The sequence below is a fragment of the Gymnoscopelus braueri genome, assembly GCF_963280865.1.
Source record: "Gymnoscopelus braueri genome assembly, chromosome: 3".
Classification (NCBI taxonomy): Eukaryota; Metazoa; Chordata; class Actinopteri; order Myctophiformes; family Myctophidae; genus Gymnoscopelus; species Gymnoscopelus braueri.
The window spans coordinates 10107087-10133870 of NC_137612.1; the positions used below are offsets into that span (position 1 = coordinate 10107087).

A 26784-nucleotide genomic window follows, 5' to 3' on the forward strand; every position below is an offset into this window, starting at 1 on the left:
GGATTGTAGGCAACATTAAGCCTAAATTTGAAAAATACCTCTATATATATATTTTGCATTTTTTCCCCTCTATCAGCCACTATATAATGATGCTGGGGTGTTTTCCTGCATTGAAAAACACTCCTCTTTCTGAAATCCGTATTTTCCCTACTATTTAGGTTACACATCCGGGTATCCGGTCCGTAAATTAACGCACGCATGTGCGCATCCGTGCGCGTCCGTGTCAACTTTTTACTTTCGGTTTTAAAATGCTCTCTAACTTCGTTTTTGAGGCACATAATTTACTTTTCAGATAGCGTTTGGATAGAATTTAGTTGTTTAACTTCATATATGTGGTCAATTTGTCATGAAAGAGCCTATTTAAAAATAAAAATTCAGAGAACCGGCAGGGGCGGGCAGTTCCGCGAATTGTATCCGAATAAAGTAACCTATATTCGGCATGGCCCGTTTAGAAGTGTCCTTACTCTATGGAAGTCCTCCGTGCATCACCCCCTGGTGGTCGGGGAAACGAACTGCTGGATTTTTTCCCTTTGTTTATCTCTGAATCGCCTACAATCCCTTTAATCCTTGAAATATTCGTATTTGATTGAAGCTGACTTTTAATAATTCTACCTCGGCTCCAAACACAATTAAAGTTTTGTCTTTGTTTAACTGAAGAACATTATTGTACAATGAATTTGCTCAGCGACCATTAGTCCCCTGACGATTGTGTAAATACAATTGTCTGTATTAATCAACGCCAACATATTTTGTTGCTTTCCAGTGTTTGTCTGTGCCATTGGGAGCATGTAAATGTTGAACAGAAAAGAGAAGGGTTAAGAGGTCTCACCTGCTGTCAGATGCTTGGCTGAACTCAGAGGGCTCCTCGTCTGTGCTGGTGTACCCGTTCTCTGGAAGGACACAGGGCACACAAACTATCATTCAACAGCTCAGCAGCCGGTAACTTTATGATGTACCATTTATGTGTAAGGTCAAATAAAAACACTTTGAGAATAAAGGACCTAGGTCGGAGGAGGGAGGGACAAGATTGCAGTGATACAGTAACACAGTGGTTCTCAACCTTTTCAGGCTGCGACGCCCCAAAATAATCATATGGGACTGGGGGAAAAATGTCTCTCTTTTTTGTTTTTTTAGGTATTAAAAAGGTCTTAACACATCGTGTGCCAGAGGTTTATTAAAATAGGGTACATCTAGTGCCAGCATATCTTCCATCCACTTACGCTGATATGTTTCGTGCTGTAGAAGCCCCGACGAGGACGTGCATGTAAACATAGCCTGCGTGCGAGACGGCGGAGGGTCCCGACTAACGCCTGGAACAATAATATTTCTAACGCGATCCTCCATTGCAGAGTGATCGCCGATCGAAAACGGCTCACTTCCACCACGTTAAAAAGAAATGGAGATATTAAGCTTTTAGTCAAGGAGATAACATTGGAGCGGACGACCGGAAGCATTTTTGACATGGATCCACATCCGGCCTCTCCTTCTTAGAGACTCTTTGGATGATCCCAAAGTTTCGTTAGAGCGCCCCAAGTGGGAAAAATATATTTAAAAAGAAATGGGCGGCAGTGGCTCAGGGGTAGAGTGGCCGGGTAGAGTGAACTGGAAAACGAAAGGTTCCCAGTTCGATCCCGGGCTGGGGGGGCTCCCCCAAAGGTTAGTGTCGAAGTGTCCTTGAGCAAGGCGCTGAACCCCTAATTGCTCCCGATGAGCAGGTTGGTGCCTTGCATGGTTTCCTCCGCCATCGGTGTATGAATGTGTGTGTGAATGGGTGAATGACACGATCAATGTAAAGCGCTTTGGATAAAAGCGCTATATAAATGCACCATTTACCATTTACAAACGGTCCGGACCGTTTATGGCATGTAACGCATAGCTTCTCAAAAACGGTCCGGACCGTTTTTGGCACTCGATGTGTTAAAAATCCTTAAATTGTTACTTCACTGTCATCTGGTCATCGGTGTATGAATGTGTGTGTGAATGGGTGAATGACACGATCAATGTAAAGCGCTTTGGATAAAAGCGCTATATAAATGCACCATTTACCATTTACAAACGGTCCGGACCGTTTATGGCATATAACGCATAGCTTCTCAAAAACGGTCCGGACCGTTTTTGGCACTCGATGTGTTAAAAATCCTTAAATTGTTACTTCACTGTCATCTGGGGAACCCCCAAAAAATCATGTGGGGACCCCCCCCTGGGGGCCTTAAAACAATGGGTAGAGAATCACTGCAGTAACATACTGTATGCACGCGTACACGCATGCATGCACGCTCACTCACACACACATGAATGTCTCACCCTGCTGCACGTTGTGTATGAGGGCCTGCAGTTCAGGGATGTACTCCGCCTTCTCCCTCAGAGCGTCCAGGATGATGTGGTTGTGGGAGGAGCCAATCACATCCGTCTGTCTCAGCTGACCCTCCAGCAGGTGGATCTGGTTCTCTTTCTGGGCCACTTGCAAACCCTGAACACACACACACACACACACACACACACACACACACACACACACACACACACACACACACACACACACACACACACACACACACACACACACACACACACACACACACACACACACACACACACACACACACACACACACACACACACACACACACACACACACACACACCCCAATGGATGAAGAAATGCAATGTCATTAGTAACCACACTCCTCACTGTGCATGAACCAGGGACTCCCTCTTTCTTTCCTAACCCTCGCACAGGTGGGCGTGGTTATATGCTTAAACCATAACATTTTTACCTCACAGAAACTATGCCTAACCTTAAACTTAACCCTAACCTCACAAAAACTATGCCTAAACCTGACCTTAACCTCACAGAAAATATGCCTAAACCTAACCTTAAACTCACAGAAACTATGCCTAAACCTAACCTTAAACTCACAGAAACTATGCCTAAACCTAACCTTAAACTCACAGAAACTATGCCTAAACCTAACCTTAAACTCACAGAAACTATGCCTAAACCTAACCTTAAACTCACAGAAACTATGCCTAAACCTAACCTCAAAACCAACGCCCACCTGGGCGAAACACCAGGTAAAAGAGAGTCCGACGTTATGAGGCCAGCCTTTCTTGACCAGTTTGATCTTCATGCAATTCAAACACGCACCACTAGATGGTGCCGCAACTTAAACAATCACTTGTTCTAGCTTGTCAGCTCCATGGTGAGTGGTGACAGCACAACATTTAGTGCAATAGATCTTTTTCACAAACATGGCCCATACACAGTACTTCAACTTCCACTTAGTAAGACTGCAGACCAATTCTTCTGTCTGCAAACACTTATTCTGTGTTTCAATACAGCATATAACAGGAGTTGTCATTGACATAGCCTAATCTTTTTCTGGTTCTGTTCTATGACAATAAAAAGTGATTTGATGGAGGGTAATAAAATGCTAACAGGCTAGCCAAGGCTAACGGTCATTTCTCCGTCGGTTGGTCATTGACCCTCCAACAAATCACTTTAACTCACGCAGTCCTCTGACAGAAGCAGTTACAGTGCCATTACATAACCATACATTTGCCATACGATATTGCTATACCATTAGCAGGGCAATATTGTAAAATATCGTTGCTGTCGGGTAGAACCTCTTATCACCATATTTTAACTTTGTTTGTGTTTTTTCATAAATCAACGCCTACTTGATCATACTACAGCGTCACACGAAAGCATCAAAAGTAGCAGATCTACAAGCTCGAAACGCGGGGCAAAGCAACGTGTTGAATTTGCATCCTGAAAAGTAACAGTTTTGGACATTATGAGGTTTCCACCCGACAGAGACGATATAACGGACGACTACATGACAATAAAAAGTGATTTTTATGGAGGGTAATAAAATGCTAACGGGCTAGCCAAGGCTAACGGTCACTCCTCTAAGCGGTTGGCACTTCTCTTTACGTTAATTCTAAATCTCTTTGACAACATTTATTTACACTTTTATTGCTCAACGCCACACAAATTTAGTTTTTAGTTTTTTTTTTCTCCTATTAATGACAAATTAATAACAAATCAAAATAGGGATCGATTCATAATCCATAACTACATTAAATGATATAATATTGATTATTTTGTTCCCATAGTTGCTGAACCCACCTTGTCTATGGAGGTTTTCAGGAAGTGGTCCAGCAGGTGGCGTGCTTCAGCCAGGGAACAGGAGCTGATGACCACTGAGGTGTCCACTGAGTCCAGCTCATCCTGCAAGCAGAGAGGTCAGAGCAGAGGTCAGGCTTTACTGTTCATTCAGAGCATTGTTTCTATAGGCCCCTTTTTCCAACGAGGTTGAACCGTTTGCGTTATTTTTCCCCGCCTGATTTTGAACCAGTTCAGTGTTTTCAGAGTTCTCAACGGGCCTGAAAATTAAGGCCCGGCCCTAACTGGGCCCTAACTGGGCCGGCTCAAACAGGGCCCGGCCCGAACAATTACCATAATGTTAAGCCCGAAAAAACCTGAAAGAAATATATACATTATATATATTTTCTTTTTTATTATTATTTATGGAACCCGAGGCTCGGCCCGGCCCAACTAATTAGCATTTAAAGAAAAGGGAAACTAACTGCCATTGACGATTGAATTTCCCTGTGAAATGGACACTTCGACTTCGTCATAATATAATCGACACGTTGCTGGCCAGGCCTGGAATCGAACCTGGGGTAACTGGGGACTCCTGTTCCCCAGGCAGACTCTCTAACCATTCAGCTATTCAAGTAATATGGTTAAATTAAATTAAATGAAAACTGGTGGAAACGCAAGTCGATTCGCGGCCGGATCCGTGAAAGCACCACGGTTCCAAGAATCTAGAACGGAAGGGCTTACCTTGGTCTCCTCTATCTGCACGATGGTGGCCTGGCAGTCAGACAGGCTGTCGTTGATGTAGTCTATGTTGGCGTTCAGGACCTCGATCTCCTCGTTCATCTCCTGGACCATGCGGTCCTCGGCGTCGGGGCCGCACCCGTCCGCCATGAGGACCTCCCTCTTATGAGACAGCGCCTCCTGCTGGACGGCCAGCTCCTCGCGCTTCTAACTCATTACACAGACAGACAGACAGACAGACAGACAGACAGACAGACAGACAGACAGACACACACACACACACACACACACACACACGGGAAAACAAAGGTGAGTAATGTGCAGTGTTGGAAAAGGTTACTCACATTGTATAAAAGTAAGCAATACCACAATGTAGAAATACTTTGTTACAAGTAAAAGTACCAATATTCAAAATTTGCTTGAGTAAAAGTACAAAAGTATTAGCATCAAAATATACTTGAGTACTAAAAGTATAATTACTCTTTATGCACAATTTCACAAGTTATCATATGTATAAAATCCGTGCTGAAAATAGCAGATCTACAAGCTCACAACGTGTCGCTTTGTGAGCTTGTAGATCGGCTATTTTCAAATAGCCAACGTAAATATGTCTGAAGTGGTTAGTGTATGTTTTTTTTTATAATAATTTAAATCTACAAAGTAACTAGTAACAAAGGTTCTCAGATAATTATAGTGGAGTAAAAGTACAACATTTTCCTCTGAGATGTAGTGGAATAGAAGTAAAAGTATTGAAAATGGGAAATACTCCAGTAAAGTAAAAAATACCACAAAATTGTACTTAAGTACAGTACTTGAGTACATGTACTTAGTTACTTTCCACCACTGGTAATGTGTGAATTACTTTTTCAAATTATGTCAGTGTCATTTTAAATTTTAAAGATTTAAAATTTTATTTCTGAGAGAGAACAAACGGTACCTTAATGAGACGGTCCATGTCAGCCTCCACATTGGATATGGTCATGCGCTGCATGACTATGTCCAGGATGCGGCGCTCCAGGCTCTGCCACTTCTGACGGGCAGACTTGGCGAAACTGGCACCTCGGGAGCCCGCTCCCATGAGGCCCAGAGCTGGCTTACGCTGCAGCTTCTTCCTGCTGCAACACGCGCGCACACGCACAGACACACACACACAGACACACACACACACAGACACGTTGGTTTTGCTAACTTTTGGGGATAACGCATTTACGTTAATTCCAATTACCGTAACCATAGCCTAGTCTTTAACCCTATCGGATACATAATACACAACTGCAGTCAAATCCAATAGGTAACGCCAATAGCATTAGTTTGCAGTTGCTTTTCGGGACCGGAAGTTCCACGATGGTGGAAAAACGGTTCAGTAGGAAACAATGGGGCTCCCTTCGTCCATATTTTTTACAGTCTATGGTCCCCAATCAACTGGGTACTATGTCCAAAATGTGTCCCATACTGTGGCCTACTGTATATCAGAAACACACACACACACACACACGCGCACACACACAGCGAGCCATCTTACCCATTGATGACCCTGGTGCCGTCCATGCTGCCCTCGCTCTCCGCCAGGTATCCGTGGGAGTTGTGCTTGTTGTTCCACTGTCTCACCATGCCGCTCACGCTCTTCAGGGACTCGGGCTCGGAGCTGCTGGCCGTGGTGCTGGCCGACAGCTCGGCCCCGGAGTCCGGCGGAGCGTGGTTCCAGCGGGCCACCACGCGCCCGGCCACGCGCTCCGACATGGGCTTGGCCATCCGCCGCAGGGCCGTCACCTCCTGGGTCTTCCTCCGCAGCACCAGCTCCTGCTGACGCTTCGCAGACTCCAGAGAGCGGATCTGGTACTGTAGAGTAAGTCAGAAGTGATTCACATTAACGGGCAGAAATCCAGAAAATCTCCATATTCTAACTTTTTGCGTTTTCTTTTGTGAAATGTATGCCCTACTTGATCATACTACAGCGTCACACAAAAGTTTCAAAAGTAGCAGATCCACAAGCTCGAAGCTTGTCCCGAAAATAGGGACACTAGGGTTCATGTAGTCTTGTGTAGCCAGACAACTATCCCACAATATCCGAATGCTATAGAGCAGGGGTCTTCAACAGGGGGTCAGAATTTTTGTGTGATAGGATGTTTTTCTTTTACATTAACCACATAGAATCCCTATTCTGAGGGGAACATTAGCCGAAAATAGCAGATCTACAAGATCACAATGACTGTTGTGAGCTTGTAAATTGGCTATTTTCGGCAAAGAGGTTTGGTGTAGAGGGGGAGAGGAGCGAATCAAGTACTAATAATTGAAGGTTTAAGTGGTTTAATGTCTGAAATGAACAAAAAACCTAAATTTACACAACACTGATGATGTAAAAATGCTCAAAAACGCTGGCCCTGGCTGCAGACTGTTCTGAAAAACTATGGCAGTGAATGAGATAATGAGGATCCAAAATAAATAATAACGCTTGAATTTTAAGCAAACAAGTTGCTTAGTCATCATGTTAATATGCATGCACTGAGGAACACATCCTCCTGGCTGGGCATGGATCGATACGAAGCGCAGCGTGGTGTGACACTGATACTGAAGTTCAAAGTGTCCGAGACATATACTGATCGATACTGTCCATGATGCACAAACCATGCATTTACTGCATGAGGCTGGAAAAATAGATGTACCGTAGACCTTGGTTTAGACACGTGTGTGTACACACGTGTCACACACACACACACGTATACACACAAGCTAAGTATCAAATTCTGAAAATATTTGTCGGAAATATATTTTCACCATCTTATCCCCATTCACACACACACGCGCGCATTTGTGCACGCATATGCACGTGGCCACACACATGCATGTATCTTATAAATCACTTTACACACACACATGCATGCACAATGAGCTGGCACACACACTGGAACAACACACACGCGCACACGTGCGTGCACGCATGCACACACACACACACACACACACACATCCTGCAGGTTCACATATAAACTATCACTTATCAGTGCATGTACTGCAACACTAGCCTTACATCCTAATGGACGTAAGGCTAGTGTTGAAGGCAAATACATGCGTATAATTATAATCTAATACTTTGTGGCATTGCCAGTGTGCCGCGCCCAAAAATTGCAGTGATTTGCAAACTCTTTCATTTTAAAAAGGACCCTCAGTTCACGGACCTATCGCTGAGACCCCGATTGAGACCCCCAATTTAAAACAGGGAAATCCTGTTGAACTCTGAGAGTGTAAAAAATGGACACCAATTGGCCCCTAAGGGTCAAATTGGTTCCATGTGTACACAGCTAACAGACCTATAAGGGACCCCTGGTGGTCCCTGGACCCAATGTTGTGAAACAGTGAATTATCAGATCAGCTATTTTCGGCGCGGGACAACACAGTAGGAATCCATTCCTGTGTGTGTGTGTGTGTGTGTGTGTGTGTGTGTGTGTGTGTGTGTGTGTGTGTGTGTGTGTGTGTGTGTGTGTGTGTGTGTGTGTGCGTGTGCGTGTGTGTGTGTGTGTGCTGACCTCTTGACGTCGCTGCTCCTTCTTGAGCTGGGCGATCTCCCGGTTCCTCTTGGCCTCCACCATCCGCCTCCTCTGCTGCTCCTCCTTCATCTGCTTCATCAGCGTCACCTGGGGACCACACACAGCGGTACTGTTTGAACTGGTAACACCGATATACCTGCACACTATGGCATTCACAAATACAGATTATTTTGCATTCGACTTTGAATACCAAAAAGTATTCGAATGCTCCTCCTACCTTGGCTTTCTTCATCTCGTTGACCTCGACCTGGAGTTTCTTCAGCTCCCGTTCGTAGCGCCCCTGGTTCTTGAGGAGGCGCGCGTGCTCCTTCTGCGCCACCTGCAGCTTCAGCAGGTCACGGTTCATCTCCTTCAGGCGCTTCTCGTACTCCTGCTTGATGCGGCTGGCCTTCTCCTCCGTGTAGTTCTCCATGGACACTGCCACACGCAGGGGGTTAGCTCACTGTTAGCATAGCATCCTGACCATTGCTATTTTTTCGTGTTGACTAACAAAAGCTCATGGAGTCACTCGGACCTTGCACTGGATGAGAGTGTGTGCTAACTAGGGACGGGACGATACGAAAATGTTTAGTCACGATTATTGTGACCAAAATAATTGCGATTCACGATATATAAGATAATAAATCTTAAAATGCCATGGTTTTGTTAAAGGTATCATGACATTCATTTTCACTTTTTTTATTTTCAATGTTTTATTTGGGGTTTTATGACCTCAATTACACCCAAAAAACCTGAACTTAGAACATTCAGTGGATTTTCTGTGGTCTGGGGTTTTCTGAATAATTAGGCTGAAAAGTAATCTGAGCTTGGCCCTTCGACAGTGAGGTCACAGTCGATTAATCCCGCCCACTCTCCTCCTCGCCCCTCCCCTCCCCTATCCTTTCCTTTGGGGGGGGCGGAGCAGAGGCGATGATTGACAGGCAAAATCCCTCACCAGCGACACCCGCAGGCAAAGATTTCTTTTTTCATTGCAGTTGAAAAGGCTTTAGAAATGTGAGAGAAAAACACCTGCCATTGATCACTGGAATGGAATTTTCACTTAAAACTTTTTGTACACTTTTGAAGGACAAGGACAAAGACTTTGAATGTGGTGTAAAAGTGAATGTCATTAAACCTTTAACCACTTGAACCCCAGCATCCATATTCTGGGGTGGAACGTTTGCCAAAAAAACAAGATCACAACGCGTGGCGTTGCGACACGTCGAGAGCTTGTAGATCTGATATTTTCAAAGAGATTTGGTAGAAGAGTGAAAAAAAGACTGTATCAAGTACGTTTTTTACAGGTCCGTTTTACCCAATTCTAGAGGGTTTTAAGTGGTACCGGATAATGCAGCTCGGCAAATAAAAGGTGAATTGATCCCAGTGTATGACCGAGGACAATTTCTCGATGAATTAAAATCTCTGCGATACGGTTATTGTGAGCGTTTTTTAATCACGATAAACGATAATAACGATTATCGTTCCATCCCTATAGTGCTAAACGGTAGCGTTGTTGTACTCACTGAGGTTGTGCAGCACGCGGTCCCTCTCCATCTGCGTGTCTTTGATCTTGTTCTGCAGCAGGATGAGCTTCTCCTCGTACTGGAGCTTCAGCAGCAGCAGCCTGCGCTGGCTGTTCTCCAGCTCGTCGATCAGCTTCTGCTTGATCTCGATCTCGCACGTCAAGTCGGCCAGGTCCGCCTGGAAGTTGGCTGTAGGAGGAGGAGGTCCACAAGGACACATAATGAATCACATAAAGCAGTGGTTTTTCAACCCTTTTCATATCAAGGTCCATTATTTATTTGGCATTTGAGCCACGGCACCACCGTTTGATGAGATTTAGACTCTCAGGCCCAAAATGTATTATATGTTGTTATTGTTGGGTACGATTTTGTCCACAATTCCATGCTGTATTGATGTTGGTACCATAGGAGAGATAACAGGCAAATGTTGATAAAAATAACAATTCTTTAATCAAGTAATGCAGATGATAACAATAATTTAACTCTTGAGAGCGTAAAATGAAACCAAATGGACCTGTGAGGGTCCATTTGGTTTCATTTTACACTCTCAAGAGTTAAAGATCTATAAGGGTCCATTTGGTTACCAACTCTCCATCATTTAGCTGGGGACCACCTGGAACCCCCTAAATGACCACTGGTGGTCCCCGGACCACTGGTTGAGAACCACTGACACAGAGTTTTGAGGTGGGAAATATTGCAACATCACAACATAAACAGTTTCAATGCAATGGGATCCACACGTGACGACTTGTCTTACGGTTGTTTATTACACGGCTTGGTTGAATGCTTGATTCTGATTGGTCAATCACTGAATTCAGCATTGTGTTATTTCTGAATAATGATCGATGGGCTCAATAACAGACCGCTGTCTAATCAAAGACTCAGAGCACCTGCTGCGCTGCTTGATTTTGTGCTGTATCCAACATGGCAGCCATGTAAAACAAACCACACAATGTCATTTACAACTAAACATTGCTCTCAAGAATGTTTGAAAACATTTGAAGAGAGAAATAGACAATGCAGTAACCGAAATTGTATTCCATTTGATCAACACTTCCTTGTTTTCCGAAGGCGAACGTGTCCGACCATTCTGTTCACTTATGCAATACTTTCATTTCCATAAGCAAGGAAATACTTTGTTTTGTTGCTAATTTCTGGTCAATGTATTAATTAATTTAATAAGTAGCAGCCGTGTAATAAGCGGAATGATTGACGGGTCACCGGTTATTATTGAGAAATAAATCCCGTCGGGATTTATTTCTCAATAATGACCGGCGACCCGTCAATTATCCCTTGCGTAAAATGATGGATCTGAGAAACGAACCTTTCTCGTCCGAGTCGGAGTCTGAATCCACCAGGCTCTCGTCGCTGTCAAACTCCTCTTCGTCGCGCCCCTCCTCCTCTTCCTCACACTCCTCATCCTCATCGCAACCGCTCTCCTCTTGCAGTGGAGACATCACGTCCTGCGCGAGCACACACACACACACACATATTAAACTCTCGCCAATGTTCTACCGCCTCTAGTTCTTTGCGATACAAAAGGTCATACGTTCCATGCTGCTGTAGCCTACCTCGGTGAAATTGTCGTCGGAATCGATCTCTCCGTTTTCGCCGTTCTGTCCGTTCTGTCCATTCTCGTGAGAGTGCAGCTTCACGCGTTTCTTCTGGCCCTTCTCCAACTCTGGACTACAAAACAACATCACATCACACTATAAACAAGAAGTTCTCTAATTTTTTCATGTCAAGGACCCCAAATTGATATGTATATGGCCCCCATCTGAAATATGCCAGGGACCCCAGAAGAGAAGATTTATATGAATAAAATTCAAACATAATTGAAAAGTTTTCGACATTATCTTCAAAAATAGAAGTCTTTTTTTTTAAATAGCCAACATAAATGGATAAAGTGGTTCAGATGATTGTGATGCTATGTTAACTATTTTAGCTGGGGACCCCCTGGAACCCCCTCAACGACCTCTGAGGGTCCGCTGATCCCACTGCCTCATCAGTCTCCGCTGTCGCCGCCTGTCACATTAAAGCTGAACTAGCATGTTAGCCTGTGTATAATATAGTGCTTCTCTCTCTTACACAACACGCTGACCAAGTCAATTAGAAGTGTTTGTGGGGTCCATGCCAGCATTTGCACACAACCCTGCTGGATGCATTCCAATTCTCTTCAAACACACACCCCCCTAAAGCCCTAATCCACTTGTGTTATTCCTTTTAATCTAGTAGGGAGAAGCAGTGAGGCGGGGAAAGTGTGTGGTATGCGTGTGTTGTGTATGGTGTGTGTGCGTGCGTGCGTGCGTGCGATTAGGAAGGCATGATTGAAGGATTCATTCAGTATTCTCAGTGCTTTTAGTGCTGGAGTGTTCCTGGAGTGTCAGCACTCATTCAAGACAAACATTGCAGCGGTCACTCGATCCTGTAGGTTTACACACTATAACATTCGAAGGATCAGACCCGTCCTCACCCAGGAGGCAGCCCAGCTCCTTATCCAGACATCAGTCATATCAAAACTTGACTACTGTACTCCCGGCATGTGCACTTAAGCCCCTCCAAATGATCCAGAATGCCGCAGCACGCTTGGTCTTCAACCAACCAGCCAAAATGTCCACATGTCTCCCCCCTTCTCCGCTTCCTCCATTGGCTCCAGGGTTACCTCACAGAGTACAAAAAATTGATGTTGGCCTAGAAAAACTCCATATTTGGGCGTAGCTGCATTGGGAACTCCTCATATGGTTATGGCTGAGTCATGGTGACATGAGCGTGACGTCAGAGGGATGGGATTCTCCAAATTTGGGCACGGATAACGTCATCAGATAAGACTGACAGGGCCAGGCCATCTATAAGAGAATCACTGTAGAGTTCACATTACTTTTACAAGGTTATAGAGGCAACAGTCTGCAACTTCCAGAACCAAACCAACAACAGCAATGAGCACTCAGTACAGCATTCTGTTCAAGCAAGAGCCCGCCCACGACGACGCCATCTGGACGGCGGCGTGGGGGAGGAGCCACGCCTCCGACGGCTCCGAGTCCATCGTCACCGGCTCCTTAGACGACACGGTCAAAGTGTGGAAATGGTCCGACCGGAAACTGGAGCTCCGCTGGACGCTGGAGGGCCACCAGCTGGGCGTGGTGTCCGTGGACGTCAGCCCCAGCGGGGCCCTGGCGGCCTCCAGCTCCCTGGACGCTCACATCCGCCTCTGGGACCTGGAGGCGGGGGAACAGATCCGGTCGGTGGACGCGGGTCCCGTCGACGCGTGGACCGTCGCCTTCTCTCCGGACTCCAGGCACGTCGCCGCCGGCAGCCATCGCGGGAAGGTCAACGTCTTCGGCGTGGAGAGCGGCGAGAAGGAGCACTCGCTGGACACCAGAGGGAAGTTCATCCTCAGCGTCGCGTACAGTCCGGACGGGAAGTACCTGGCCAGCGGAGCCATCGACGGGATGGTCAACGTCTTCGACGTGACCACGGGGAAACTCCTGCACACGCTGGAAGCTCACGCCATGCCCATCAGGTCGCTGACCTTCTCTCCCGACTCGCAGCTCCTCGTCACGGCCTCCGACGACGGACACGTCAAGATGTACGACGTGAGGCACGCCAGCCTGGCGGGCGCGCTGAGCGGCCACTCGTCCTGGGTTCTCAGCGTGGCCTTCTCCCCCGACGGCGACCGCCTCGTCTCCGGTTCGGCGGATAAGAGCGTCAAGGTGTGGGACGCGGGCACCAGAACGTGCGTGGACACTTTCTCCCACCATCAGGACCAGGTGTGGAGCGTTAAGTACAACAGCACGGGGTCCAGGATTATCTCCGCCGGGGAGGACAGAGCCATATACATCTATGACTGCCCTATGTGAGATTTGGCTGGCTTGCCAACTCTTTGGGATTGCTGAAGCAAATTTCCTTAACCCATTAAGACCTGAGGCGATTCTTTAAAAAATTCTAAATCCTAACAGTTTTTTGAAAAAAATCAAAAACATTTTTTTTCAAGATTTTTCAAAAATAGCAGATCTACAAGTTCATAGCGCGGCACTCGGTGCCGCGCTATGAGCTTGTATATCTGCTATTTTTGAATAGCCAAAGACATCTAAAGTGACACAGATGCGTTCCAGGTATCAATGGGTTAAACTACAGATCAGGGATTCTCAACTGTTTGAATTTCAAGGACCTCCAGTTTGATAAGCATTAGGCTACGGACTTAGCCTGCATGGTAAACCATCCCGGTCGCGTTAATTCAGTATCCTCAATTGAGTATCCACATGAAGCCACGCCATTATTGGAACCAGTCTCACACTATATACATCTAAAATCAGAACAAGGTTCAAAAGCAAAGTTTCCCTTTACCTTTAACCACTTAAAACCCTCTGGTCTTAGCGAAACGGACTTGAGTTCAAAACGCATCGCGCTGTGCAACCCGTTCTTACTGTCACATTTTGCAGCTCTGTCAGTAGCCCTGAAATGTCAAGTTTTGACATGACGGGACGCCCTGAAAGTCAAGTTTTGACATGACGGGACGCCCTGAAATGTCAAGTTTTGACATGTCGGGACGCCCTGAAAGTCAAGTTTTCACATGACGGGATGCCCTGAAAGTCAAGTTTTGTCATGTCGGGACGCCAAAACGACTTCTGTACTTTGCGGGAGAAATACACAGAAGACAACGATTCCTTTTTTTCTCCCCACTTTATATTATGATCTCCTAACATCACAATAATGGTATTTAGGTTGATAAACACTTTAAAATGACCACTCAGCAGTCCGGGCAGCTAATATCCAATGTAGCCTGCGTCGCAGGTTCGAGTCCCGATCGCCAACAGCCTTTGCTGCGTGTCACTCCCCATCTCTCTCTCTCTCCATTTCCTGTCAGCCTACTGTACTATCAATAAAGGCATAAAAAAGCCCAAAAATCTATCATAAAAATGACCACTGGGGACAGCGTACCTCAGCCTCCTCTGTCTCCTCTCCTTCTTCTTCAGCCTCAAGATGTCCAGCTTGGCGCGGCGGATCACGTCCGTCATCTCCGCCTCCATGGACATGGGGGCGGGGGAGGAGCCCAGAGGGTGGCCGGGGGCGGGGCTAAGAGTGCCGCCGCCGCCGCCACCACCGCCGGAGGAGGAGGAGGAGGGGGGGAACGGGGTGCGAGAGGAGAGCCGGGACAGCTGGCGCCGGAGATACTCGTTCATGGCTTCACTCTCCAGGAGCTTGGATCTGCATGGGAGGAGAAGGAGATAATGTTAATTTGCGCTTTAACCCATTAAGACCTGAGAAGATTCTAGAAATGTCTTCTAAATCCTAACAATTTTTTGAAAAAAAAAACATTTTTTTTTTTCCTCGATTTTTCAAAAATAGCAGATCTACAAGCTCATATCGCGGCACTCGGTGCCGCGATATGAGCTTGTATATCTGCTATTTTTGAATAGCCAAAGACATCTAAAGTGACACAGATGCGTTCCAGGTATCAATGGGTTAATGATTTTCAAAAGGTTTGAGTGCATACATAATATTATACAGCAGTGATTCAACTCAACCGTTTTAATTTCAAGGAGCCCCAGTTTGATATTCATTAGGGCACAGACCCTCATTTGATTACAATCTTTAGAACCACTGCAATACAGTACATGCAAGCTGTATGTTACAGTGTAGTGCAGAACGTTTGTTAAGTACCCCGTTTCATTTAGACACTTCAGCTCAGGAATAACCAATACCATTTATTAACCATTTACCATATTTCATATATAACCATTTACAGCAATATTAACCATTTACTGCAATGATATTGCATTCACATTTGGCGGTGTGACTCTGCTCATGTGATATTACAGATTACCTGCGCAAGCAGGACAACAGATCTGAAATCACAAACCCCCAGAACAGAGCATAAAATACAGTTTTACATAACATTGAACCTTCAATGCATAATTAAACTACCACATATCATAGTACAATACACAGAATCATAGAACCACAGTACAACACCGAATCAACCTATAACAAATATGATCTAAATGCCACAGGGAGGAGGCCGGGGAGGTGGAGGGAATTTGAAAACAAACAGCTGTACAACCAGCTTAGACAGCGAATCACGTAGACTGAACAGAGAACAGAGGCTGCTTAAATGAACCGCTGAGGGGAATGAGGGCGTGAATGAGTTTGCTTGCAGCGAATGAGAATGGCGTGAGGATGAACGTACTGACTTGTGGGAGTACTTATGAATTAGCTTAGAATTAGAGTTAGCGAATGAATGGGGGGGGGGTCCGGGGAGTGTGAACGTAGCATAAACCTCCTGCCTTCCGTGTCTACATGAACTATCGCTTCGCTGTATATGTTACGGTGTAGTGCAGAACGTTAAGCACCCTTGCCATGAGTAGAACACTTACCTAAGTTCCTCCACTTCTCGGATGTAGTTCTGGATCAGAGCTCCGATCTCCTCGTTGCCTTCACCTGGCGGGTCAAAGATCAGAGACAACATCAGAGACACATACTCTACCACATTGATAAATTGATTGGTAAATATCATTCATTAACACATTCCATGCCAGAGTTTAATCTCATAATGTACTCACCAGTGCCAGCGTTTTATTGTTGTTTTTTTGTTTTTTTCATGTCGCCACAGACCTCGCTAAATAAGTTAAAAGTGCGCGTTCATTTGGTTCTAAACACACAGCGGATCTGTGAGAAACGGCCAGCGAAAATAGTTTCCAAATGCGAGCCGCCATCTTGAAGATACAGTGGATCAACGCTAAACAGTGATCAGCGAGGAGAAAAACAACAACCGAGAAAATCGAGTTTTAAACAGGATCCCAGACAGGAAGCGGATACGATCGAAAAAAACGGAACCCGAATAATTCTGTTTCCGACCGGAAACCGGAAACGGAAATGGATAAAAAAAAATCGGAAAGTGCACCTGGGGCAATTTCAATGGGAATCGGCGGTTCACGTAGATCTACGCGACTGGCACGCTGCGGCTTTAAATAGGTTCGCGTAGATCTACGCGACTGGCATTCAATGTGTTAAAATAAGTTCCAGATTGCAGCTTTAAAGGTAGGGTAAGTGATATTTTTTGGGTTAAAACAGAAGTGCTCCGTGATGATGACACATACCTGACTTGGCGAGCAGCGCGCTGACCTCGTTGGCCAGCAGGTGCGTGACGCGGGTGTTGAGGTGGTCGATGGTCTCCTGCATGGCCTTGACCCGGAGGCGCAGGGTGTCGTTCTCCCTCTGCAGCATGGCGTTCTCCTGGTACAGGTCGCTGTAGCCCTCAGAGCCGTCCTCGCCCGCCACACGCTTCCCCTGCATGGACACACAGACAAGAAGACCCGCCCAGTCAGAGCCAATCAGGACCACCGTACCCTGGCCTGGTGGTGCACCAGAGCAAAGATGGGGTCTAATAACAGCTTAAGCCTCAGTTATACTTAGTTACCGTACATGCCTGTTCTACTTACTTGTAGATCGGTTATTTTCGCTGTGAAACATGCTTCCATAGAACACATGCTGACTTCTATGGAATCCAAATAATCAGTCGTGGCGACTGAGAAATGTAATCTACAGTCTGCGTCCATAGAGGCAGGAATGACCAGTAACAAATAACCATTAAAGGGTTATTTTACTTTCAAACAATTCTGGCGTCATTTGAACGTCTACTCAGACTTTTGTGTGCACTATATATTTTGATAATTGATGCATTGATTTTATCAGACACTCCCCCCCGCCTCCTCCTATGTAAACCCATTGAGCTTCAAACTCAATTTTAACCACCTTAGACTCATACGAAACCTACGTCCCTCCCTGATTCTGGTGACTGATATTGTCCTCTTCTAATGCGTGAGGGGGCCGTGTTTTTTCATTTCCTTTTTTCATTTATTTTATTGTTTAATAATACAAAAAAAACCAATATTAATAATAAAAGAATACGAAGACCGAAACGTCGCTTCTCTCTCAATAAATGTTCTCCTGTACCGTGCAGTTTGTCAGTGTGTGGGTGTATTCTCTTATTATTGATATGCACTTGTTTGCCTATACGCACCTGCTCCTAAGCTTTTATTCTAGGTGTGCTTTTCTCAAAAACATTTCAATAAAAACGAGACCTGGTTCTGCCAGACCCAGACATCACATGACGTGTCAGCCTGTGTCTATGCCCATGTATGGACGAAAGGGGGACAGACTTTTATGGCTGGGACACACGTCGTGCTTTGCACGACGTGTGTCCCTTCTATGCCCATGTATGGACAGACTTTTTTGGGGGACAGATTTTTTTTTGGCTGGGGCCGGAGGACAAAGTGACAGACTTTTTTTTGGCTGGGGTCGGAGGACAAAGTGACCATGCCCATGTATGGACGAAACAGGTACAAAGCCTCATGGTACAAAGCCTCCATACATGGAGGAAACAGGTACAAAACATGCACTACGTCACGGCTAAGCCGGACTTCACATGACGTGTCAGCCTGTGTATGCCCATGTATGGACGAAAGGGGGACAGACTTTTTTGGCTGGGGCCGGAGGACAAATGGCCCCTGCCCATGTATGGATGAAACAGATACAAAGCCTCATGTAAGCCCGACCCCTTGGGTCTGGCAAAAAAGAAACATGAAAAAAGTAATGGAAAAATAACGTCCCTCACATTAGAAGGAGAATATCAGTCACCAGAACAAGGGACGTGTGTGTTTTCAATTGAGTCCAACATGAGTCTAATGAGTCTTAACCCTTTAAGAACCAGTATAGGAAGAGATCATCATTTAAATCAGAGACACCAGACATGGTCGGCCTCATTACATCCAAAATCTCTCCAATCGGATCATGTCGCTCATCAAAGCCAATGAGGTCGTCCCCCCAGTACACACCCCTCCCCCACCCGCCCTCGCCGGCATTAAAAGATTTGCACACATTTTCACGAATAAAAAAACAAAAACAGATCTGCAAGCTCATAGCGCAGCACTCGGTGCCGCACTATGAGCTTGTATATCTGCTATTTCTGAATGGCCAAAGTATAAAATAATGGTTTAAGTGGTTACACAGATCAGATGCGTTCCCGGTTTTAATGGGTTAAATAAATAATAACGAAGACAGCCGAGCTTATAGATAGGCTATTTTCAGGCGCAAATCCAAATGACTGAAATGGGTCGTGGCGACTGAGAACTTTAAATCCATGGAGGGCCTCACCGCCTTGTACTCCATCAGCTCCATCTGCAGGCGGGCGATCTCTGCCCGCAGGGAGCTGATCTGCTGGCTGGTCTTGTCCTGGTTCACCACCACCTTGTTCTTGATGTTGCGGGCGCGGTTGGCGTACTTCAGCGTGTTCAGCGTCTCCATGAAGTCACGATCGGACGGGCTGACACAGGCGATCATCACTGTTAGACTGGGGAGAGGAGAGGAGAGGAGAGGAGAGGAGAGGAGAGGAGAGGAGAGGAGAGGAGAGGAGAGGAGAGGAGAGGAGAGGAGAGGAGAGGAGAGGAGAGGAGAGGCATTATTTCTCACGATGGAAACTTTAGTGCAGACCATGGACAAATACAGCATATTATACAGTATGTACTGTACAACACTGATGATACGCCCCAGGTGCATCCATGTGATGTTTTTCTTTATAGTTAGTGACTCTATTTATAGTGGCTCATAGGAATTAGACTACGTGACGACCAGGAATAGTTTGGTGCCCAGCGGAGAGACGGGTGACAGCCGGAATGTAGACGGCATCCCGGGAGCAGTATGGGTTGGCGCCCCAGCATGTGTCTTCCGTGAGGAACATCCATGTGATGTTTTTCTTTATATGTACTATAAACTCTCTGTGTGTGTGTGTGTGTGTGTGTGTGTGTGTGTGTGTGTGTGTGTGTGTGTGTGTGTGTGTGTGTGTGTGTGTGTGTGTGTGTGTGTGTGTGTGTGTGTGTGTGTGTGTGTGTGTGTGTGTGTGTGTGTGTGTGTGTGTGTGTGTGTGTGTGTGTGTGTGTGTGTGTGTACCTGTTGCCTCCCAGTGAGTCCTGTAGAAGACGGGTGAGCTTGGAGTCTCTATAAGGGACATGGCCACCCTTCTTGGCCTGGTCCCCCAGGGCGCTGATCACATTCCCCAGGGCCAGCTACACAAACACACAACATTGCATTTTATGAATACATTCTTTTGTCATTTCTTTTTACCTAAAACCAAAATTCTACAATTCTACGATGCGTAATGAGCTTGTAAATCGCCTATTTTAAATCATGCATAACTCCACCCTAAAACTAACGTCTAAATCACTAATCCTAATTCCAACCTTGAATCTTTTCCATAATTGTACGCCTAAAATCTGATCAGTTCAGCAATTTCTGCTATTTTTGAAAATGTATGAAAAATGTTCAACATAGAAACGATTATGACGATTATGCAAAAATAATTATCTCAAATAATTGCGATTGGGCGATTATGTCACCCTAAAAAAAATGCTGAGTTAAAAACAACCCAATTTGGGTTGTTTTTTAACACAACGCCTGGATAAATAGTGGACCAACCCAGCAGTAGTTAAGTTGACCCAACAAGATGGGTTACATATTTAATTCAAATGCTGGGTTAAATTTATAACAGCTCTGGGTTAATTCTACCAAAGACATTGGGTAAAATGCTCTACCCAAATACTGGTTCATATTAACTGCAAAGGGTTAATTGAACCTCATAAATGTTATGACTTTCATGCTTTGTTACTGTAGAATCTGTAACAAAATGTTATTGCAGTAGACTACCCATGTATAGTTAACAGTTACATTAATTGTGAGAGGTCTACTATTCCTCACCAGTCCACAGTTGATGGAGATGCCCTCTCTGGCTCTCTCTCCTGTGGCCCCCGTGCGTTTCAGCCTCTCAGAGCCGGCCAGGTCCACAAAGTGGAACTTGGCCATCAGTGTCTCATACTCTGGCTGGGCGATGGAGGAGCTGGAGGAGTCCACAACACCGTTCACCACCTCCTCCCCGTTCTCTGCTCCTCCATTCACCTAGAGGAGAGACCGAGAGAGAGAGAGAGAGAGGGAGAGAGAGAGAGAGAAAGGGGGGAGGGGGGCAGGAGGGAGGAGAAACCATTTTTATAATTATTTGGGTAAAATAAAATGTCCCTTAAAAAAATATTCATTCAAGGATTTGCCAAAATAATCTTGTTTTTCAAATTATAACAGATTTACAAGCTCATGGCTATGAGCTTGTAGATCTGCTATTTTTTAATAGCCAAATAAATCTTAAAATGACACAGATGCGATCCCAGTCTTAACACATTGAGTGCCAATCGCGTAGATCTACGCGAACCTATTTAAAGCCGCCACGTGCCAATCGCGTAGATCTACGCGAACCGCCGGTTCGCGTTGATTTCACCAAAAGTGCACTTTCGGATATTTTTGATCCATTTCCGGTTCCGGTTTGACCACCGGAAACAGAATTATTTGGGATCTGGTTTTGCCGATCCCGTCGGCCCTCGTTCTAATGACGAAACTGAAACTCCATTTTCTCCTTGTAGTTGTTTCTCCTCGCATATCACTGTTTAACGTAAACCGTTCTAACTACAACAATGGAGCTCCGTTTGACTCCGGTTTTCACTGGTAGAATCAGTGAGATGTCTGCGATGTTTACAAACAGTGCACAGCTCATCTTAAGGATTTTAACAAGGTCTATGGCGACGTGAAAAAAACAAAAAAACAACAATAACACGTTGGCACTGGTGAGTACATTATGAGATTAACGTCTGGCATGGAATGCGTTAATGGGTTAGGGAGCTTGGGAGATGTGGGCCACGATCATTATGGATGCTGATGCGGACTTCAACATGTGATGCTACTCTCTGATTTATGAGCATTTCTGGTATTCTCTGCCCTTCATGCCATTTGAAAACACTGGTTCTCAGTCTTTTTAATTTCAAGGAAGAATAATTAGGTCATAAAAGCGGCAGTGGCTCAGGAGTCAGGAGGTAGAGCGGCTGCATGCTTGGGTTCCCAGTTCTGCTCCCGATGGGCAGCTTGGTGCTTTGCATGGCATTCACACTCCACCGAGTGTGAATGAGTGAATGTACTGGACAAATGCACCGTTTACCATTTTATCATTACTAGAGACATAGGTGTGAGGGCTGCATAGCCGATCCGATTGATATGCCCATATATGGAGATCCTGATGTCATCAGTATATGCCCATGGGCATGCCCATATATAATATGGAGATCTCTGCATATGTCAGTCCTTGTCCCTTTAATACCCATATGTGGAGATCCCTGATGTCATCAGTATATGCCCATATATGGGCATAGTTATGAGTCACGGTGACAGGGTTATGTCTTAGTTAGCTCTGGTCCAGAGCATTGGCAAGTTCTCTCTAACGCTCTGCCAGGCGCGCTGCTATTCTCATAGACCGAAAATTCCACTACCTTGTGAGGTCTCCAACTTTAGTAAGGCAGTTTTGTGTTGTTGAAAGTCTATTCTCCAGGGTGGGTAACGTCTCAGGACATATTCTCAGGTCTGGTGGACATATTTTATTCTCTGCCCAAAAAGTGTATTATACAGAGAAGGTGGGGTCCTGAGAGGCTTCCCACCCTAGAGAATAGACTGTCAACAACACAAAACTGCCTTTGTTTCGGTGAGTAGCAAAATAGTTGTGTTTCTTTTTTACTGAAGTTGGAGACCACCACAGTAGTGGAATTTTCGGTCTATGAGAATATCAGCACGGCTGGCAGAGCGTTACTCTAACGCTCTGGACCAGGGCTATGTCTTAGTCATAGTGACGGGCCCCAGTGGTCCGCCACACCGCCAACCCATTAGCCAATTTTAATATATATAGGAGGATAGGATATGGTTCCCCTGCATAAATAAAGGACAAAAAGGCTACATTGTGCAAGTCCTTTGTGAAGTTCAGCTGGCATTATGGCATAGAGTCAAACTGTGTACTACTTTGAACCTGTTTCATAAAAAAAGAAAGAAAAGACAAAACTGAACAGTGGCACTTTCTGTCACCAAACAGTACTGCTAGTCTTGTGCTCTAGAGTGTGTGAGACCAGGCGTGTCAAACTCTGGCTCTTTTATCAAGACAGACTGAAGTGCAAAACATTTCAGCATGTTAACTTTTTCCAGGCTTTAGTTGCATTGTGCACATGGAGGTGAGAAATGTGCCAACATTGGCACTAAACTAAACACTCTCTCAGAAGAAAGTACTGACTGGCACGTTAGTGAGCTACACCGCTTTTTCAGTCACTCATGAGGATACAGAAGTAGAATAGAACAGAATACTTTTATTGGCAGTTTAACAACAATGTCAACATAAAAAAAACGCCAACGTGGATTATTTTTACATCTCACGATTTGTCGTTAAAACCATACTCACCGGTGAAGACTGCTGGCACACTCTCATCTGGCAGACATAGATGGTGAAGATGGCATGTGACCGGGAGCTCTGGGCGTTCATCTGGGTGCTGGCTGTGGTGCGGGACAGAGCGCCTATCTTCAGACACTGTAACATCTGGAAGAGAGACAGATGGTTATACAGTAGTCTATATATTTTTTTACATTTTGATGGCATGGTGCCTAAGGAGCAAGCCATAGGCTATAGACCAGTGTTTCTCCATACATAATGATGTACGCAAAAAGTGCGCCGAAAATGTTTGAAAATGTTTTAATAATTTAGAAATCTTTTTTTTTAAACACAAATCTCTTCTGGGGGTCCTGGGCCAAATACATTATATATATTTGGGGGTCCTTGGCAGGAAACGTTTGAGAATCATTGCTGTAGGTTATGGTCGATACATGGAGAAGTGGGGGTGGGCTAGATTCTTAGCCGGGGGGCCAGCCCAGCTGACGTCCCCCCAGGACGTGGATGTGGATGTGATAGACCGACTGGCCGCCGTGCGCTCCGTCGTTGATCACCACCCTGTAGCCTTTCTTAGCCAGCCCCACCTGCTCCGCACAATTCTTCACCACGATCATCATGTGACCCAGCAAGGCGGCGTCGCCGTCCTCCGCTTTAGACAGCTGGACGATGGGCTTCCTCGGGACGACGAGGAAGTGAGTGGGTGCTTGAGGGGCGACGTCGTGGAAGGCTACGCACTGGTCATCTTCGTACAATATCTTAGCGGGGATCTCCTTGCGAATTATCTTCCCGAATATCGTGTCTCCTCCGCCCGGATGGGCGGCCTGCGCTTTGATAATCTCATCGGCCATGTTGGTGCAGACTGATCATGTGACTCTAGTACCACCACCTATTCTCCCTTAGAACCTCGAAAATATGAAATACACAGAACAAGTTGTATTTTGTAACTATGACTGTGAAAGAAAAGCCTACTACCGTACTACTAAACCTTGCTATTCTGTAGGGCCCGTATAAGATTCTATCCGGCCATTGGATGTCCTTATAATAGGCCTGTGCCTTGGGTGTGTTGTAACACAGCCATTGCCCAAATATGGACTTCCGGGTTGACTTTCCTGCCTTGGTGTTGTCGTCATGCGTCTCGCTAGCCAATCAAAAGCATTGGTGACAACATATTGTCACGTGTCAAATGAAGCTTGACCAATGTTAGCTTGGCTAGGGGGGGGGGGGGGGGACACAGCGGGACGGGAACGAAAACATACTCTCCACCTCTGGCGGAGACAATAAACAGTCAAACGCACAGGCCACCAGCTCTGTAACAAAGGCAGAGGCCACAAAGGCCTCTGCCTTTGGGCAGAGGCAAAAAAACGGTTTGCCTCTGTCACAAGCAACACCTGTGCCTGATTAGGGACAGGGTTAAATACCCTGTAACCCTGGCAACCTTGGCCTTGACCACGCCCTGCAGTGACGTCATAAAATGAGAAACAACATGGCTCATATGGCTCCAACAGTATCTATTCAACAAAGCAAGGACCCTTTCCACGGAGGAAAGAAACAGCACTCCCTCACTAAAGCTGCTGGTGGACATACGTCCAGCTCGCAGAGGAATGGTGGGCGGTCGCCGTCCCACTAGCAGTCCTAATGGAGGGAGCTGTAGCGTCAACATGGCGTCCTTAACCCTTTAAGACCTGAGAAGATTCTAGAAATGTCTTCTAAATCCTAACAATTTTTTGAAAGAAAAACCCAAATTCTTTTTCCTCGATTTTTCAAAAATAGCAGATCTACAAGCTCGTAGCGCGGCACTCGGTGCCGCGCTATGAGCTTGTATATCTGCTATTTTTGAATGGCCTAAAGAAATCTAAAAGTGACACAGATGCGTTCCAGGTATCAATGGGTTAAGCATCTTCAAGTGGATCTCAGACTTCATGCGGCCAGTCTGTGAAGTCAGTCAACTATGATGTACGTAACAGTATCTATAATAATCTTACAGTAGGACTCAATACTTGGGAAGATTTCAGGCCGATCTGACTTCCATTATAAAAAACATATTGTTGCTGTCGGGCAGAAAGTGTGTATCTCCATGTTTCAACTTTTTCCTTCTGTAAATTAGTGCCCTACTTAATCATACAAGAGTGTCACCCAAAAGTAGTGACAATACAGTATAACAGTTTTGCAGTTTTTACACACACCTCCTCTTCAGTATGCACCAGTCTGGAGGTGACTCCGGTGGTATAGATGCTTCCGCTGGCGTCCTCATGGATCTTAATGTGTGACTTTCTGTTGCGACTCTCCGCGTCCCGGGTTCCATCAAACAGATCCAGGACCTCCTCGTTGTACAACTAGAACAAGGAAGAAATGTGATAAGCTACATGTATGCAAATATGTATGTATGTATGTATGTATGTATGTATGTATGTATGTATGTATGTATGTATGTATGTATGTATGTATGTATGTATGGTTAAATACATGTGTAAATTTCACATTAAAAAACAAGTTAATAATAAGACTAATTTCAATATAATAACCCAAAAATGCAAGATATGATTGTGTGCAACATGTTTAAAAAGATAATCAAGTAAAGTAAAAAATAAATACCTGAAAATTGTACTTGAGTACAGTACTTGAGTAAATGTATTGTTACTTTCCACTCCCTGGTGTGTATTGGGGTGCTAGTAGTGTTTGTTCATACAGTATTATTAAGTGTAAGCAGATGGGGCGTAACACAAAGGAACAGGATCAGTCCCATCTCTTACACAAACAGGAAGTGACAACCGTTGAAAGAGGGGGCAGGAGCGCCCCAATGCATTGTGGGCTCTGATTGATGTTGGCCATTAACTGCGACATTATTACCCATGAGCCAGTGTGTCAGGAGACGAGATGACATTATTACCCATGAGCCAGTGTGTCAGGAGACGAGATGACATTATTACCCATGAGCCAGTGTGTCAGGAGACAAGATGAAGAGCAGATGAGAGAGAGGGAGGGAAGGACGGAGGGGTTTGTAAGAGAAAACAAACAGAGGTGGAAATGGGCTAGTAAGAGTGTAGGACACCGTTTCTCAACCTGGGGTCCCGAGACCCCTAGCTCTGGTCCAGAGCGTTATAGCTCTCTAACACTCTGCCAGGCACAGTGCTACGGAAACTTACACTACCGCGCGAGGAACTATAGTAAAAAAATAAAGAAAAGAAAATATGTCCACAAGCTTGAAATTATTTTATTTACTCAACTCCCTCTACAGATCTGGTCAACCCAGGTCCTTGACGATTTAATTAGAGCCCATTATCGATAATTGCTGCTAATAATTGCCAATACTGATGTCATAAAATGTAATAAAATAATACCGTCAAACCAATATGTATCGCTCTGGCTCTAGGTTTGACGGTGAAGATTGGGGTCAAAGAGGGAAAAAATCGTATCAAATGGGCGTCCTTGAAATTAAAAGGTTGAACATTACTGGTGTGGGTGTCATGAGCTATAATAAATAATAAAGTAATAAAAGTAATTAGTCCCATGAGATGTCTGTCTGGCAGGCAAGTGTTTCTGCCCCGCCCCCTTCAGAGAGTGCTTCATAAAAATTTGATCACTGGTAGATTGAACTCTT

The 26784-nt window shown here is 45.3% G+C and overlaps 3 protein-coding genes across 5 annotated transcripts in view; 1 reads left to right on the top strand and 2 right to left on the bottom strand.

Annotated features, from left to right (window-relative positions):
* Positions 1 to 26784, bottom strand: part of kif21b (kinesin family member 21B) — a 121531-nt gene that overhangs the window by 43232 nt on the left and 51515 nt on the right. For all 3 annotated transcript variants that reach the window (XM_080425203.1, XM_080425202.1, XM_080425201.1), the window contains exons 4-22: positions 25370 to 25519; positions 23202 to 23336; positions 20645 to 20842; positions 19841 to 19956; positions 19049 to 19244; positions 16993 to 17182; positions 16270 to 16333; positions 14834 to 15100; positions 11467 to 11581; positions 11220 to 11358; positions 9896 to 10084; positions 8611 to 8810; positions 8373 to 8480; positions 6371 to 6687; positions 5786 to 5963; positions 4852 to 5055; positions 4132 to 4233; positions 2305 to 2470; positions 830 to 890 (exon numbers count right to left, since the gene is read on the bottom strand). In XM_080425203.1, coding sequence (XP_080281329.1) covers positions 830 to 890; positions 2305 to 2470; positions 4132 to 4233; positions 4852 to 5055; positions 5786 to 5963; positions 6371 to 6687; positions 8373 to 8480; positions 8611 to 8810; positions 9896 to 10084; positions 11220 to 11358; positions 11467 to 11581; positions 14834 to 15100; positions 16270 to 16333; positions 16993 to 17182; positions 19049 to 19244; positions 19841 to 19956; positions 20645 to 20842; positions 23202 to 23336; positions 25370 to 25519 — 3095 coding nt within the window. The remainder of the gene's footprint in view (positions 1 to 829; positions 891 to 2304; positions 2471 to 4131; positions 4234 to 4851; positions 5056 to 5785; positions 5964 to 6370; positions 6688 to 8372; positions 8481 to 8610; positions 8811 to 9895; positions 10085 to 11219; positions 11359 to 11466; positions 11582 to 14833; positions 15101 to 16269; positions 16334 to 16992; positions 17183 to 19048; positions 19245 to 19840; positions 19957 to 20644; positions 20843 to 23201; positions 23337 to 25369; positions 25520 to 26784) is intronic.
* LOC308083078 (uncharacterized protein) lies at positions 12832 to 13752 on the top strand (the record flags this gene model as incomplete). The annotated part of the gene is made up of 1 exon (XM_080425214.1): positions 12832 to 13752. The coding sequence occupies one exon, from the start codon at positions 12832 to 12834 to the stop codon at positions 13750 to 13752; it is 921 nt and encodes a 306-aa protein (XP_080281340.1).
* Positions 23648 to 24034, bottom strand: LOC308081659 (adenosine 5'-monophosphoramidase HINT1-like; the record flags this gene model as incomplete). The annotated part of the gene is made up of 1 exon (XM_080423240.1): positions 23648 to 24034. The coding sequence occupies one exon, from the start codon at positions 24032 to 24034 to the stop codon at positions 23648 to 23650; it is 387 nt and encodes a 128-aa protein (XP_080279366.1).